General features: G+C 38.2%; 1 protein-coding gene across 1 annotated transcript in view; it reads right to left on the bottom strand.

The window, feature by feature from the left end:
* The window catches only part of CSRNP3 (cysteine and serine rich nuclear protein 3), a 68,421-nt gene that overhangs the window by 12,796 nt on the left and 38,329 nt on the right, over positions 1-17,296 (bottom strand). The window contains exon 2 of the mRNA XM_065881014.1: positions 5,208-5,467. Coding sequence (XP_065737086.1) covers positions 5,208-5,467 — 260 coding nt within the window. The remainder of the gene's footprint in view (positions 1-5,207; positions 5,468-17,296) is intronic.

Raw genomic sequence — 17,296 nt, 5'->3', positions numbered from 1 at the left:
TCAGACAAACTTTGTCTCTTTTAGCGGCAGCTAATAAGCTAAATGAATCCAAGAGTGTGCTGATAAATATTTAACAACTGGGTCTCTTAAAAAAAAAGGAGGGGTGTTTCTAATTTGTTGTCGAATTTGTTTGTCTAATTGTGCTGTTAGTTTTCTGTTTGGCAAGTCGCACGGTGTGAATACTCCCATCGTGGGTGATTTTGAGCTACCATGGGGAAGAGATGAGACAATCCTCTTTAGCGAAGAATTTTTACAAGCTGGCTACAGCACACCACTGCATGAACCCCATATTTTAATCAGGAGAATCAGTTCAACAGATTTCTCCTCAATAAGAAAAGAAGATCAATGTTTACTGTACAGGAAGAATGTAGAGATGTGATTACATATGCTTAAGTTTTCCATTTAAATGAAAATGCCAGCAATGTTTTGAAAGAACCTATTCTTAAATATATTGCATTTGCTCAGGGCTGAAGCCCAGTCTCTCAGGATGCATCATTTTGGTTAGGTGTGTCTTCTCTGTTCTTGTCAAAATAGGCTGTACATGTGACATGGCAAATGGAAATCAAAGTTTTGCATTCAGTGTTGGAGCAGGCCTCCACTGAGGGATGCATTCTGGAAGCACTGTACTACGTATGCTCCTGAGTAATGTCTACAGAGGCTGACAAAGAAGTTCTGTAGGAATAAGTGGCACTTAAGACTACCAAGATCAGCAGATTCTGACCCGTCTAATAAGAACTGTGGTATAAGGAAATAGTTAAAACCACATCCCCAAATTTTGAAACTATAGGTTAGAGATATTCGGTGTCAACCACCTCTCACAAACCTCTAATCCCTCCTATCTCCTAGGTATTTAAGAACTTTACCCGTAGGTTAGTTAAATCACAAGACTCTTAAGAGGATACAAGGGGCAGGGCTGGGGGTGAAGAGGAAGAATTATAATATTGTACAGGTAAATTTCTAAATGAATAACACACAGTCATAAATCTAAGATTTGGGGCGAAGGAGATTTAGATAGAGATATTTTCAAGGTTGCTCCTTAAAGGAAGAGTCACCATCTGGTAACTTTTTTTATGAAGAAAGACAGCAAACCACCAAGCATTAGTCAAGGAACACATGAGAAAACTGTATAACTTGGAAAGCCTCTGGAAATGGTACAAGAGTAGAGAAAGGCTTGATCTTAGAAAGGAGAGGAAAAACAATCAATGTTGAAAAAACATTGAGAAAGAGAGTCCAGTGAAAGCTGTGAAAGCTAAGGTACATTTCCTACACCAAGGTAGTAGAATCCAGTAAGATATAACCCCAGAGGCAATTGGAAGGCCAAGGCTCTCTTGAAACATACAAATAGCCACCTAATGCATTTTACAGACCCATGTGAAATGGGAATAAAGTCTAATGTAATTGTTCAACAATGTGGTGCAGATGATGAAATCTAAGTACTTAATTTGGAAAAAGGTATAGTATTAAGATGACTGCATTGATTACTGTGAAGAGTACAACATGTTTGAATGGGCTTGACAGGGAAAAAGTACTGTGCTCTGTAATTTGGAAATCTAAAGCTAGTTATTTCTTCTAGAAACATGCACTTTATTCAATAAGCTTTCTCTATTAATTGTTTCTAGGCAATGTTTGGAACACCAATGCCAACAACAAAAAAGACACACTTGAACCCCCAAAATAAAATTGGATTTGTTCTACAAATCTAATTGCATATATTATTTCTTAATATATTTAACTCATAATTTGATTAAGAGATGAATCACTAAATAAGAAGACATTTTACAATGAAGAGCTAAATTTCTATCTTATTTGCTTCCAAGGAAACATCAAGAAACATCAAGATGCGTGTCTGTGTTCTTTTTACTAACCTTTCACTATGAAGGCCCCATGGTAGGAGGTGTTGTTATATAAATGGGCTCACTATTTAGAACCTAGAGAGACACCCTGGAAAGACGCACAGGTAGAATGGAAAGAGAAACTTCTTACTCTTCTGGGGCTGTTGGTTCTGAAGTAAGTAGGAAGGAAACTACCCAGTTCTAAGTCCAATGAGTTTCCTAGCAAGGGCTTAGGGAAAAGTTTGATGCTGAGAGCTTTGGAAAATGTTTTTTGTCAGATGCTGCCTTCTCTTTCCTTACTCAATGGGCAGTTCGCTGTCACCCACAGAGGGCCACCTCCAGGCAAAACCGAAGTGGCAAAGTTTGTCTTTAATAATCCTCCCTTTCCTCTTTGGACCCCTCTCTCAGCTACTGACCCTCTATTGCTGCTCCAGCCAAAAAATGGAATCAATTTAGTCACATTTCGTTGCTTATGCCAGAGGTATATTTCAAAACAAACATCACATTAAAAGTGAAATTTCAAGTATCGGAGTGAAATTTTTGGATAGGTAATGTTTTTGGATAGCTAATGTTAGATTTGGGGTAGTTAAACCTTAGACAAGCATAGTCAATGATATTTAAAAACTCATAAAAGTTAATACACTAGAGGAATCACAATTAAAATATATGTTTTCCTTCATTAATTCCCCTCAGATTTTTTCAGCCAGTGAGTCCACATTGCCGTGATCTTTCATTCGTTTTATGTGACATGTGTTTCCGAGTTTTTGAATACTTTCAGTATAGTGAGACTTAGATCAGATCACCTTAGAATCCCATTATCTTTTTGCTTGATATTCATTTGGAAGGAGTGATGATGTCCAAATGCCTTTTGTTTATATCTTCACCAAAAGGGAAAGCTGCATGTTTTCGGTTATCAATGACAAACCAAGACATGACACCCACTCGGATGAATGTCTTCCCAACTTCCAAAACTAAGCACAGTGACAAAAGTGAATCAATAATAGAAGCCTCTTTTTTGCTTCTTCTTTAGCGTGTTAAAAATAAAAGGGTAGAAGTAACTGAATACAAATTATAGTATCAGAATATATCATTGCCTGGTATGGAGGAAGGGGCCTGCAGGTGTGTAGCTCCCCCTAATAGTCATGGAATGTACAATGTGCTTCAAAGGTCACCACAATAAATCTTCTCTCAGATAGAATTACAGTCCCCCAGCTGTTAAAAAACCACTGCACACAGTACCAAACCCCAGAAAGGGACAACTCCCTATAGGTACAGAGATTGTCTTTCCCAACACCTATAGGGAACAATCAATTAATTTTAGAATAGTAAGGAACAGGATAACAAAACCAGTTTTCTATTGAGTGAGCCAGTTACTTAACATCTCTTTGCTTCTTCTTCTTTGGCTGTACACATGGTCTCATAATTTACCTACCAGTGGGGTTTTGTTAGGGTTAAATAATGTTTATAAAATGCCTGGCAAATAAAAATCACTTAATGAATAGCAGCCATCCCTATTGTTCTGCCAATATTTGAATCTGGAGAATGACTTCACCCTTTGGGTAGGGGGTAGAGTTGGTTTGCAGCGGGTGAGAAAGGCAGAGGGTGGATTTCAGAAGCAAATCTGAGCATTATCATTAAATTCGGCTACATGCAAAGCAATCGTGGAGAACAATTGTGTCTTGCTACCAAAAAATCTTAAGAGACTTTCGTTGAAATCTGTCAAAAATACCACCAAAGGAAATATAAGACACACTTTAGGCTAAGTTGTGTCTAGCCTCACTTAAGCAACTGCCTTCTTGTAAATTGGGAACAAAGCACATGCATACATTGCAAAATACATAAAAACAAGGTGTTTCGAAACACACATCACACCTCTGCCAACTGACTTCATACTGGAAAATAAAGGTACAGGTAACACAGATGTGCTTATGGTGCTTCTGCTATTTAACCTGTGATCCTTTATGTTTAGCACTCTGGATTTCCTAAGAAAGATTTCCTTTTTCATTAGATAATGATGGGAGAGCATTTTCTACATATTGACAGGCTGAGGGCTCAATACAAACATAAAGAGTGTCTCCGGTTGAGGAAAAGGTTTTCTGAGCTGTGTTTCTCTCCAGTTAATCTCTAAGGTGGCACAACGAGAGTTATCTCCACCTGGACCTCTCCCAGACATCACTTTGATAACTCAAAAGCCTCTCAAAAGCAGTATCTCCAAAAATGATCTCATTATATAGAGATGATCTCATTATATAGCCACCACGGCACAGCCCCCACCCCATCCCACCCCCGGCCTGAACCTGCTTCTCTTCCTGGATTTCTTGTCATATCCTCGTTATTGAGAAAAGTAATATCACCCACAACCCATTTAGTTTTGCAAGCCAGAAATTCAGGAGTCATTCTTGACAGTCCCCCTCTTTCCCTTCCTAATCCAACCCATCATCAAAGACTGTCGATTTTATTTCCTAAATTACTCCCTCTGTCCATCTCTCTTCCTCTCTCTACCATCAGTCTAATCTAACCTACCATCATCTCTCTCCTGGACCACTGTAATAGCCTCTTACCTGGTCTGACTCCATAAGCTCCCCCAACATGGCTGCCCCTGCCCCGAAACTATCCTCACATCATAGCATGAACTGAATCACATTACCCTGCCACCCCCAACCCCATGCTTAAGACTCCTGTACGACTTCTGATGGCATCAGGATGAAGAGGAAAAAAATGCCTCAACCAGACTTACAAAGCCCAACCACCACCACCACCCACCACGTTATTCTACTTTCTTCATCTCTGCTCCAGCCATGCTAGCTCTGTGTGTTCACCATGATTCCTCCTGCCATGAGGCAGCTCCAGCTCTCCCTGTCACCTGAACCACTCTCGCCAACCCTTCCTGTCTATGTGTGATTTCAGTTCAACCATCACTTCCTTGAGGAAACCTTCCTTGACCTCTGGACCACATCAATTCCCTGTTACTTACTTTCATAGCACCTTGCAACTCCCCTTCATAGCACTTCACGAAGATGTGATTTTATTTTGTCTACATGATTAATATTTATCTTTCCTATTGATTCGTAAGTCCCAGGAGAAAAGGAATCACGTCTATGTTTCATACTACATAGTCCCAGCCCAAGCACAGGGTCTAGGATCTAAAGAAATATTCATAGGATGAATAAGTAAACAATGTCAGGTAAGTTTTCCACACTGCTTTCAGGCCACCATACTGTTTTTGCTTTAAAAAAGCCTCAGCAGACAGTCTGTTGTGGAAAATGCCCAGTTTAATCTGTGGATCTAAATATGAAAATGGTTAATGCAACCAAAGTGAGGTAAGGATGGGGGTTTGGCAAAAAAAAAAAAAGTGAGCGTCTAAGGTTTTTTTACCTTTAGCTTTAAAGAATTCAGCTTTTCCTCCCTGAGGTGTTCTCTCAGCATCTCGCGGTGGAGCCTCTCCTGCTCTCTGGCAAATTCGCCCAGGGTGTACTGGCGCACGCTGTTGTGACGGCTAGACATGCCCAGGGTGCTGCCGCCTTGGCTGGGCACGCTCGTGAAGCCCTGCCTCCTGGTGAAGTAGTACACGGTGACGCAACTGAAATGCACATTCTTCGTCCTCAGCCGCTTCTCCCTTTTAAGGATGGAGGAAGCTGAAAGGGAAAGAGACAGTTCAGTGAACAGCCAGGGCAGCAGTCTTCAGAGGAGGCGAAGAATTAGAAATTGCCACTTGATGATCTTCAGTCTATGGGCAACCTTGTCTGGCTGGGAGACACTAAAAATGTGGTCTCTCAGAGTTGGCACCGGTTTCTCTTTCCTCTCCTCTATTTTCTTCCAGCTGTGGCAGACTAGACTTTTAAGTCCTTCTATAATGGTGGTCTAAGCAAACTTTTAGGAAAGTTGCCAGTAGTCTGGATCCGTGGCACAATTTAATTTCTCATTTCCCCTAAACTTTTACGTTTTACTTTTATGGTTTTCACATGAGCCGTAGCATACTATAATCAGAAAAGACACAAACTACGAACGCTTTGGCTCTTATTTTGATATGGAAGGCATCTGGCATGAAAAACATCTCTCTTTCTAAATTTTAGAAAATGCCAAAAAGCAGTAAAAATGTACACCAAAAAAGGCTCAAAGGCACCATTTAGGTATTTTTATAACCTAAATCTAACCAAGCTTTCATTTGATGAAAACTCCAGTAAATAACATTACAGACAGTGGGATTTTAATCCAAGTATACACCGAGAAAATTGAAAACGTCATGAGATATATCAGAACCTTTATTACTAGTTACAGGGAAATCAAGATGCACAGAGCACCATGGAAGGTTGAGATACACACCGTATTTGAGGGGAAAGAGAGCTACACATTATAATCCTGACCTTTTGGAGTTGGAAGACATGCTAGACATCATCTAGCCCAGTCTTTTTATTTTGTAGTGAAGTAACCCAGTCTTACAGAATTTGAGTTATTTCTTTCATGAAGAAAGAAATGAATGAAACAGACAGAAAGAAACAATGGACTCCTTGGACGTAAAAAAATACATATATGAGCTAACATTTATGGACTATGCAGAGAACTTTACATGAATTATCTCATCTTATCCTTATAACTCCTTGTGTTGAAATTACCCATGTCTCCATTTGAGGAAACCAATCCACCAAAGGTTAAATAACATGGCCAAGGTCATATAACTAGTGGTGAAACTGGGATTCATTATTCAAGAGCCCAGTCTTTTAACCATCATTTCACAGTAGACAGCTGAGGTCATGCTAAGGGAGCTGAACAAGGCTGAGATTTGGTGTCCCATTGCTTCTGGTAGATGTCAACTGCTGCAGACTCCAAAGATGACTTTTTTTTGGGGGGGTTGTATATCTCTTTTTAAAAATTGTTTTATTTTTATACACTTTTTAAATGTTTCTTCCCATTTACAGTTATTTCAAAATATTGGCTATACTCCCTGCGTTGTACAATACATCCTTGCACCCATTTTACACTCAATAGTTTATACCTCCCGCTCTCCCATCCTTTTATTGTCCCTCCCCCCTTCCCCACTGGCAACCACTGGTTTGTTCTCTATATTTGTGAGTCTGCTTCTTTTATATTATATTCACTAATTGGCTGTATTTTTTAGATTCCACATACAAGTGATATCATATGGTATTTATCTTTCTCTGTCTGACTTATTTCACTTAGCATAATGCCCTCCAAGTCCATCCATGTTGCTGCAAATGGCAAAATTTTGTTCTTTTTTATGGCTGACTAGTAGTCCATCATATATATATACCACAGCTTCTTTATCCATTCATCTGTTGATGGACACTTAGGATGTTTCCATACCTTGGCTATTATAAATAAAGCTGCTATAAGCATTGGGGTGCATGTATCTTTACAAATTAGTGTTTTTGGTGTTTTTGGATATATACCCAGTTCATATGGTAGTTCTATTTTTAGTTTTTTTTTTTTGAGAAACTTCCATACTGTTTTCCACAGTAGCTGCAACAATTTACATTCCCACCAAAAGTGTACAAGGGTTCCCTTTTCTCCACATCCTCCCAAAATTTGTTATTTGTAGACCAAAGATGATTTCTATTTGGAAGGCTGTATAAGCAATGAAGGAAAAGTGAATACAGCATCACTTTGGATTTATATAAGAATATTCTTTCAAGGGGTTCAAGTTCATTTATCTCATTTTTCCCCCATAAAACTCTCAAGCCAAATACAGAGAGGTGCTATGATACATCTCATTTCAAGGATTTACTAATTCGATAAATATAAACCAAGGGCCTACTATATGCCAGGCACTTTCTAAATGATTGGACATACTGGTGAAAAAAACAGATGGTGATCCCTGCCTGTATGGAACTTCCACTTCCAGTGATGAGAAACTCAGACAGAAGAAACAGACTCAAAAGATTACAGAGCAAGAGAAGTAGGACATTTGGGCAAGAATTTAGCTTTCCCAACTTTCTCTCCTCTTTATTGCTTTACCTCTCCAGAAGAGATTGCCAGGAAGCAAATGCTTTCAAGCATGTACGTAGTTCTCCCATTTATTTATGTACACGTTCACGGCAAAATACTTGTACTCCTGGCAGCAGTGACAATTTTCAACTTAGCTTTAGAAGCTCTGATCTGCTTCATAACTGTATGTTTAAATCATCTCAAAACAGAGAAGAATTTGTCAAAATGTAAAAGATCACTGTAAAAAGCAAAATTCAATAATCTGCCCAGTAATCTGCTACCCTATCTGGCAGCCTCATCCGTCACCACCTTACAGCAGGCTAGAGACTCTGCTTTTTGGGTGATAACTTTCAACCTAATTTACTCTTAGTATCATACAAATGATGCCCTGAAGACATTATCTTTCAAGGCCATCATTTACAAATGAAATAAAAACATTTTCATGTACTCATTTAAAACAATTACTATAAACACCTCTGATAATTTTATTACTTATTTTTTAGACAATTCATAGTACTCTAGACAAATTTCCTTTTAAAAAAATTTACTTAGATTTTGTACCTGTATTTTTAGATTATAAGAATTCTTCATGGACTTCCCTGGTGGAGCAGTGATTAAGAATCTGCCTACCAGTGCAGGGGACATGGGTTTAAGCCCTGGTCCAGGAAGATCCCACATGTCACGGAACAAATAAGGCTGGGCGCCACAACTACTGAGCCCACATGCCACAACTTATGAAGTCCACACACCTAGAGCCCACGCCCCGCAACAAGAGAAGCCACCACAATGAGAAGCCTGCGCACCGAACTGAAGAGTAGCCCCGGCTCGCCGCAACTAGAGGAAGCCTGCGCGCAGCAACAAAGACCCAACACAGCCAAAAATAAATTTATTTAAAAAAAAAAAACTTCAACCTTCTGGATGAATCTATTGTACCATCCTTTCACCAAAAGCCAGATTACACTTTCCCCAAAAGACAGTTAAGAGATGTTTTTCCAAGGCTTGGAAGAAGACAATAGTTGCAGAGAGCAGAAGCCCTTTACCTGGGCTCTTGGCATTTCTAACCGTCAAAGTGCACTAGGATTAGTGCTTCCTCCTACCCACTAGGGTTTATAATTCAAACATGTGCTGATACTTGTTTTAGCACTTGCATGTTATAAATAGCACTGTAGAGACAATGATCAAAAAGCCTATGGGATATATTTAAGAGGAAGGCTTTGAAATGCCACAAGATCAGCCTTATGAAGGATATTTTAAGTGTGGCTTTCCTAAACTTAGGAGCCACTCACGTCTCTCTTCTGATGATTGAATTGGAGTCCCAGAATGGGCTCTTGTGGGCTATCTCCTGCCTCCAGGCCCCGATTTGACTAGCATCACAGAATGAAGTTATCAAAAAGGAGTCTGTGTTCGTCAAGCCTGGGAAAAACAGATTAAATTCACTGAGCACATGTGCCTTAGGGAATCTGAGACCTCCCTGATATATCTACCTAGTAATTTGTGCCCTTTACAGAATGATTGAACTCAACTTTGTGTCTCTACAGAGTTCAGGGTTCATTTTACTACCGTGAGGTCAAGAGCAAGAAGAAAGAAGAAGGAGAAGGTGGCTTTCATTACTGCTTTGAAAAAGAACTAGTCTGTTTTCATACACAAGGCTAAGTTTTTGTTGCCTCTCAGCTCCTCTTCTTTTATCCCATTCACCATTACCATCCTGAAGCAGAAGTGTCTAAATGCAACAGTACTATATATCCTGCCCGGGACACAGCTTTTGGGACCACCATTATGGTGGTACAACAGGGCATACTGGTGTTGCTGTAAAATGATCACATATTATGGAGATAATATTGACCCTTGTAAATTAAAGGAATAAAAAGCGCAGAGTAACTGACATTAGCCATCTGAAGAAGCTATCCAACCTTAAAAAATGCTTTTAAAAATAAGTGAAGAAGAGAGTTGAGAAACTGACTAATTCACAATGGCAGGGTCAGAATGTAAGTAGATAAAATAAAATAAGCTGTACCATACATTATAATAAAGAGTTCATGATCAGAGTGGATTAAAAATGGAAGCCACTTGGGATTAGCAGATGCAAACTACTATATAGAGAATGGATAAACAACAAGGTCCTACTGTAGAACACAGGGAACTATATTCAGTATCCTGCGATGAACCATAATGGAAAAGAATATGAAAAGGAATATATATATATATATATATATGTATAACTGAATCACTTTGTTGTACAGCAGAAATTAACACAGCATTGTAAATCAACTACACTTCAATAAAATAACTTAAGAAAAAATGGAAGCCATAGTGCAGCCACTCTGGGGCCAATGCTTGAGCAGGAATCTAGTTACCCTCCTAAGGCACACCTGGCTCTTTTAGTGTCAACAGCTATCAGCAAAGCCCTGGTATAGCTGGAAAGGCAGAAAGCAGTAAACAGAACTATGTATTTTGGCACTAAAGTTGGCACGTGGAGGTTGAGAGTTTATGGTCCAGTCTGATGCTAAACAAGGGGTAAATTGTGGAAAATAGTAACTCTACCATTTGGGTCTGAAGTTAATAGCATACTTCTATGCGCTATGCTCAAAAGGAAAATACCAGGTGATTTGTAAGTCAATATTTTGAGTCTACTTTTCATTTTTTTGGGGGAAATTCCGTAGAAGAAAAGTAAGATTGCTGAAATTAATTTGTTTATCTTGGTAAATCCTGGGCAATAAAAACTTGTGTTTCTGCATCATACAGACCAAATTAGTCAGGGGCTCTGAAAGTATGCATGTTGTTTCTTACCTTTTGAAGAACAAATCAAGATCAAATCAGTTACGAAATCATGCATGAAAACTAGCTTTCAAACAGAAAATCCAGTTTCATCAGAAAATATTTTGCATAGAAATTAGCATAACAGCTTAGATATTATATCAATTTCCAATGTTTAAAATTATTAAGACTAAAAAAAAATGTCCTCAGCCTTCACAAGTGACTTCTGAAAATTTCCTGTGACCATATTTTCACATCTTCTCCAGCTTGACGTGATTGTCAAGGTTGGCCCCTCTTGATCATGGTGTCACACACACGGTCTCAAATCTTAACCACAAGTAAGGAGTGAAAATGGATCTAGTAACCAAGAAACATAGGAATAGTTCCTTTGAAAATGAAGGCAATTTTGCTATCAAAAGCAATCCCTCCTTGTTCTAATTGTCCCCTTTTATTCCTTTAAGTCACATTCTCAAGTTTCTCAAATATGTTTGCCCCAGTTGTGTTTATTTTGTTACTTTGCTCAAGTAAGGTACTTAGGGCTGTAGTAAATCATTTTAGTGGGAGCAATTCCAAACGACTGATAAGAAGGAAATATCTTAAGGCATGGGTAAATGAGAGGCAAAATGAAAGTAAAGACTAATTGGGAATATTTTCCTTCCAATCATGAACAAAATCCAAATTACCCTAAGTATGTAACATAAAGTGATGGCCAAATCAATGTTATGGTATTTTATACTCAGTATGTTACTTTATACTCAGTTATGAAGGATATAACGCAGGCAAAAACAATCACAAAGGAAAGAAAGAGACTTTCCCAAACACTGAACATGTTAGAGACAATATTGGGGTATTCCCAATATTTTGGAATTGAAGTGCTTTGCATTTCCCAAAATTTCATCAGAACTGAGACAGTCAGTTAAGTGTAAGAAAATGTCAGAATCCATCAAAGAGCAAACCAGCGGCTTGTTTTTCTTCTACTACTGACTTTATTTCTATGAAAGCAGCATTCAAAAGCAAAAATCAAGGAAGAGTAGCTCTGACTTGAAGTGATGCTCAAGTTATCAAGTCTCAATTTGTATTTGGTTTCCTATAGTGTGAATGATCGCTCTAAATGCTTTTCAAATTGTAGCGCATCTGTCTCTCCAGCTCCCTAAATGCCATTCTTCCCCATCTCGAACCAACCAACCAATTTATGTATTAGTAAAGCAGCAAATAGAGTGGAGAATATAAAATATGATAGACATACATAAGAACCAGTCGTCTTCATTCTGATGTCAGTCCTTCTGTAGAGGACGAGGTTTATAATTTGTAGACAAGATTAGGTAGTTTAACCATAAGTATTTTCCATCCTATAACAAGATGAAAATATTCACCAATGGATTACTTTTGAGACTAATAATGTCTTTTGTTCATTGCAGCTTCTGAGTGAAATAATTCAAGATGAGACCTTTTTGGTTAAATCCTTAGTTTACAAAAACAAAACAAAAAACCCTCTCACATAAGACTGTGTGATAATACATTTTCTATCAAGATATGTAAAAATATTGTATATACATTTAAGCAAAAAAAAATTAACAAGAAGAGAAATAATATAAAAAACAAAGCTTCGAGGCTAAAGCTTTGTTTTGGATCATGAACATTCATGTCACGTCGTCATCCACTGAGTCTGTCAGCTACGTCCACACAAGCAAGCACGAGATCTGCGTGGAGGGAACCAGCTCCCTCCTGAGTCTCTCCTGACAGCTACAGCCCAGGCCACTCAGCACACTGCAATTATAGGGGTGGTTTAATAGTGTAATCATCTACTTGCAATCCTCAGCTTGAAAAAAAATAAGGTTTATTGCCCAGGATTTTGATGTAAATTCAGAAAGCAGCATATAAAAATTAAGTGCAAGCTTCGACCTTCCAGCTTTGATGTCATAAATAATTAAGATGATTAACTCACAAGGAGTGGTTGGTCATTTCTCAGAACTAGCTGTTTTTCATTCACACATTTTTATTTATTAAAGGTGCCCCCTGCACTTTCCCCCTAATTCTTGTGAGTAATCTAAAAAAATAGGGAGGAGGTCATTTTGTTCTCATACTTGTTAGGACAAAAGGAATAAATACAATAGTTTGGAGTTATAAACTTGAAATTAAAAAATTGGGAGAAACTAGTAAGGACCTAGTGTATAGCACAGGGAACTCTACTCAATATTCTGTAATAACCTATATGGAAAAAGAATCTGAAAAAGAATGGATATATGTATATGTATACACTTTGCTGTATTCCTGAAACTAATACAACATTGTAAATCAACTATACTCCAATAAAATTGTTTTAAAAATGGAAAGAACAAAATTTTAAAAAGAAATCATGTTCTCTCTTTTATATAATCTTAATATATAGTTGACTTAGCACTGACCCTCTCCTGCATACATGAAACTGCTGTTCCACTGAAAATGTGATGTGACTTAGAAAGCGCTAGCCATCAACATCAAATGCAGTTAATACTGGGGATGGTGAATTGTTAAACTAAAACAAATTTAGATTAAACCGTAGATTAAAATAGCACCACTAACTGAGCGATCTACCAAGTTTCATTCTAATTTTCCTTTTTCATCAATTCATCCATCAAATAGTACTAGGCATCATGGATCTTGGAGTTTTAATTCTATATTTGACATGAAGTCTTCCTTCTGGTCTTTATATGATAAATTGTGTGTTTATATGATACATCACTTAAAGTTTGCACATTAAAATCCTTAAGCAAAATATTCGAAAGACAGTATAATATTAAAGTGTTTTGCTAAATCTGGGCCCTGCATTCTGTTCAGTTCTGCCCCAAACAGACTGGAAGTTGGGAAATTTCTTTCCTGTTCCATATATTCAACTGGCCATCTGACCTTATTACTAGTGAGAACAATTTCACAGAATTGTGATCAACATTATTATCACCTCTTTTCTCTGTTCACACTATGTATATTCTTTTAGATAACATTAAAATTTTACATGGGACCTAAGATTTCTACAGAGCTGATATTAACATTTACATATGGAACATTCATTATTACTGAGGTCTTTACTGTCTTCTCATTTTTAAAGAATGCTTCTTTATTATAAGCATACAGTATTACTAATGAATTAGAGAAAATATTATCCTATCCTGATACCTGGAAAATAGTAAATTGTTAGATAATGTACTTAAATCAAAATCTGAATTCTAAACTTGCTGATCTCCATTATACAGATTAGATTAATGGGCACCTTCATTTCTCAGTCATTAGTATTTTCAGAATTATGTTTATCTACCTCACAGGAATATTATCAGAAATAATTACCTTTGTTAAAAGCCTTAGGAATCACAGATGGAAAGCATCACATATGCAGACTACTATCTTGGTATTGCTGTTAAACCAAGCAAAAAGTGTTTCTTTATTATCAGTGAGAAAATAAGTACCACCTACTTCCCAGCTTGTTCCTTTCATCTCTCATATGTGCAATTAAACCCTAAAACTTCATGCTTAAGAAATACATTTCTCTGCTACTAAAGTAACAGCTATTTCCAAAATATATAAACTTAAACTCTCACTTTATTAAAATCTCAACATGGATACCATCTTAAGACTATACCGTTTCTCTAATTGGGAAAAAAAGGTAGTCATTACTAAACATAAATATTCGCAGTTCTGGCTGCAGTCCAAGTTGTAAGCACTTTCCTCTGCTGTCTCAGCAATTCTCCTGATGTCAAAGACACATTAAAATAAATGGGAACCATATGGCTCCGCAGCAGAATACCCACGCTCTTACAACGGAGAGGGCAATGCAATTCATTACCACCACTGGAGAAATATTTTGGGGATATAGAATATCTCAATGCAAAATAAAGCTGCATGAGGCAGGTCATTTGATTAAAATGCTCACACAGTGACAGAAGGAGACATTTGCTATTCTTTGGCTCTACTAACCTGTTTTGCTGCTTTTTACATTTTCTCAGCACCACCATGAGCCTCTCCTGTTAGAAGGATTAAACAGCACTTCCCACCTGCTCAATGACTTTCCCACACAGTATCTCATCTGATCCAACAATACAGCCCCATCAAGCCTCACATATCTTGACAATCCAGGTCAGAACATCACTGAATAATAACAACAAAACAAAGCAAAATCCTCTAAAACAACAAGAGCAACAAAACTCTTCTAAGAGCCAGTCATTCTGGAGAACATCACTGGGTCAAAGATAGTACACTTGAACTTTGAACTTTCCCAGGAAGGATGAAATCTGGAATCACCTTTTTTTTTTTTTTACCCTTAGGCCTAAAAAGTCTTTATTATACTTACCCCCAATAAAAATCCAAATCGTTAAAAACATAAAAGGAAGAAATTCATCAATGCTGTATTATTGGCTCCATATGTTAGAAATGCTAAATTTCAAAAAGAGATCCAGGGCTGCAGAGTTGGGATTAAAGCAGAGGCTGGGAAGGCAGCTGGGAGGGGGGCAGCTGGGGTTACTGAGGTGCCTTCTGTTTCCTGGTTGTCAATGAGTGATTTGGGAGGCTTGTAAGCGTCAAAAAAGAAAAGAAAAGAAAAGAAAAACTTTATGATTTTTCTACAAACATATATATTTTTTGATTGAGCATATTCTTCAAGTTCTCATAATCTTCTCCTTGTCTGTTTTTAACACTTTTTAAAACTTCGAATAAGGAAATCTCTAAAGTATCACGTCTGGCATAAAATTACTACCCAATATCTAACAATACTAGAAAAATAAATTGAGACTCAGCTCAAATGTCAACTTCAGGAAGACTTTCATAGAATCCTTAAGATGAGGTAAATGCTCTTTCTACACATTTCCAGAACATCGCTGCCTTGATACAGATAATATGAGTGTGCGTTTCTCCTCAACTGCCTGGTAAGGACCTAGGGGGCAACGACTGCATTTTGCTCCCTGGGGAACCCTCAGCGTACAGCACAGAGCTGGGCACCAAGGACTCACTTGATAAATGTCTGCGTCACTAAATTCGATGAATGAATAACTGAACTATGGGCTAAATAAGTAAACATATACATTTCCTAAATATATTTTCCTTAATTTTAAATGATAAGATGACATTTGACAGTTTTCCCCTAAAGCCTCATGGTCAGTGTCTTCCTTCCTCACTAATTTCTATTCACTTTATTTTCTAGAGACACCTTTCAATAAAAACCATTATATACTGAAGAGGGGACACATCGCCCTCATGGCTTGAGGGTACACAAAACTTCTGTATTAACAAACCATTTGAAATATGCTATATTTTACATTTCACTAGACCTAACATAAAAAACAAACCCTGGCACCATAATAAACCTCTAAATAATCCATTAATAATGAGTTGGTAAACCCATCTCTAAAAAGCAAGTAGCTGGCAAGGGAAAGAGTTATCTGAATATTATAAAACGGGTTTGAAAGAGAAATCCTGTTGATAAAATATCACTAATTGGACGGGGCTTCCCTGGTGGCGCAGCGGTTGAGAGTCCGCCTGCTGATGCAGGGGACACGGGTTCGTGCCCTGGTCCGGGAAGATCCCACATGCCGTGGAGCAGCTGGGCCCGTGAGCCATGGCCGCTGAGCCTGTGCATCCGGAGACTGTGCTCCGCAACGGGAGAGGCCACAACAGTGAGAGGCCCATGTACCAAAAAAAAAATATATATATATATATATCACTAATTGATATTGACCTCTGGCAAAAACAGGATTGAAATTCGTGCCTTTAGCAGTTCATTAGTGATAGATCTACAAAACAATTCTGTCTCTTAGTATTTAAATTGTTATCTTCACCTTAAAGTAGTTACTTACCTTAAAATATCATATTGCACAAGATTTATAATTTCCTATGAAATTTTATAATAACATCCATATCCTAAGTCATCTAATTTTTCTCTTTTTATTGATAGTGGTGATTAAACATAAGTAAAAACCATGGTTGATGAGCTCCTGAGAAAAGTTGCAGAAGGAAGCAAGGAGGATTTAATTTTTTTTTTTTTTTTTTTTGCGGTACGCGGGCCTCTCACTGTTGTGGCCTCTCTCGTTGTGGAGCACAGGCTCCGGACGCGCAGGCTCAGCGGCCATGGCTCACAGGCCCAACTGCTCCGCGGCATGTGGGATCTTCCCGGACCGGGGCACGAACCTGTGTCCCCTGCATCGGCAGGTGGACTCTCAACCACTGCACCACCAGGGAAGGCCGGATTTAAATTTTTATTGAAATATGAAAGCAAGATAGAATTGATACAATATGGGCTAGAATGTAAACTGAATGAAGGCAGAGATTTGTCTTCTCTGGGACGATTTTACCTTGACGCTAAAGAGTTATCTTGTTAACGTTTTGCAGATGGGGGCAAAAACATGAGTCTCTGGATCAGAAACAAACTACTTCATTGTTCACAATACAGCAAGCAGCATGAGCATCTTGTTCTTGCTGGTACTCCTTGTCCCCCAGATTCTATGGGGGCAATGTGGAGGGGTCAAATAGATGCTACATGTATAGTAGGTTTGCATTGTACCGAAAGCATGGTAAGTTTGGGAACCCACTGTTTTTTTAGTAAGCAGTAAGCAAGCCTGCTCTTTGTCTGGAAGGAAGGAGACACTACCTCATCCTTCAGGGCTGCTTGCTACAAATTCAACACTGAGAAATGGCCCAGGTATAGAGGGGACAGGGCAGTGCATTCTTGGCAAGGGTCTCCCAACAGATTTTTTATTTATTTTGTTCATTCATATATCCCAAGCACCTAGAATAGTGTGGGGATA

The sequence above is a fragment of the Phocoena phocoena genome, chromosome 7, assembly GCF_963924675.1.
Source record: "Phocoena phocoena chromosome 7, mPhoPho1.1, whole genome shotgun sequence".
Lineage (NCBI taxonomy): Eukaryota > Metazoa > Chordata > Mammalia > Artiodactyla > Phocoenidae > Phocoena > Phocoena phocoena.
This window is presented reverse-complemented; position numbering and strand designations above follow the sequence as displayed.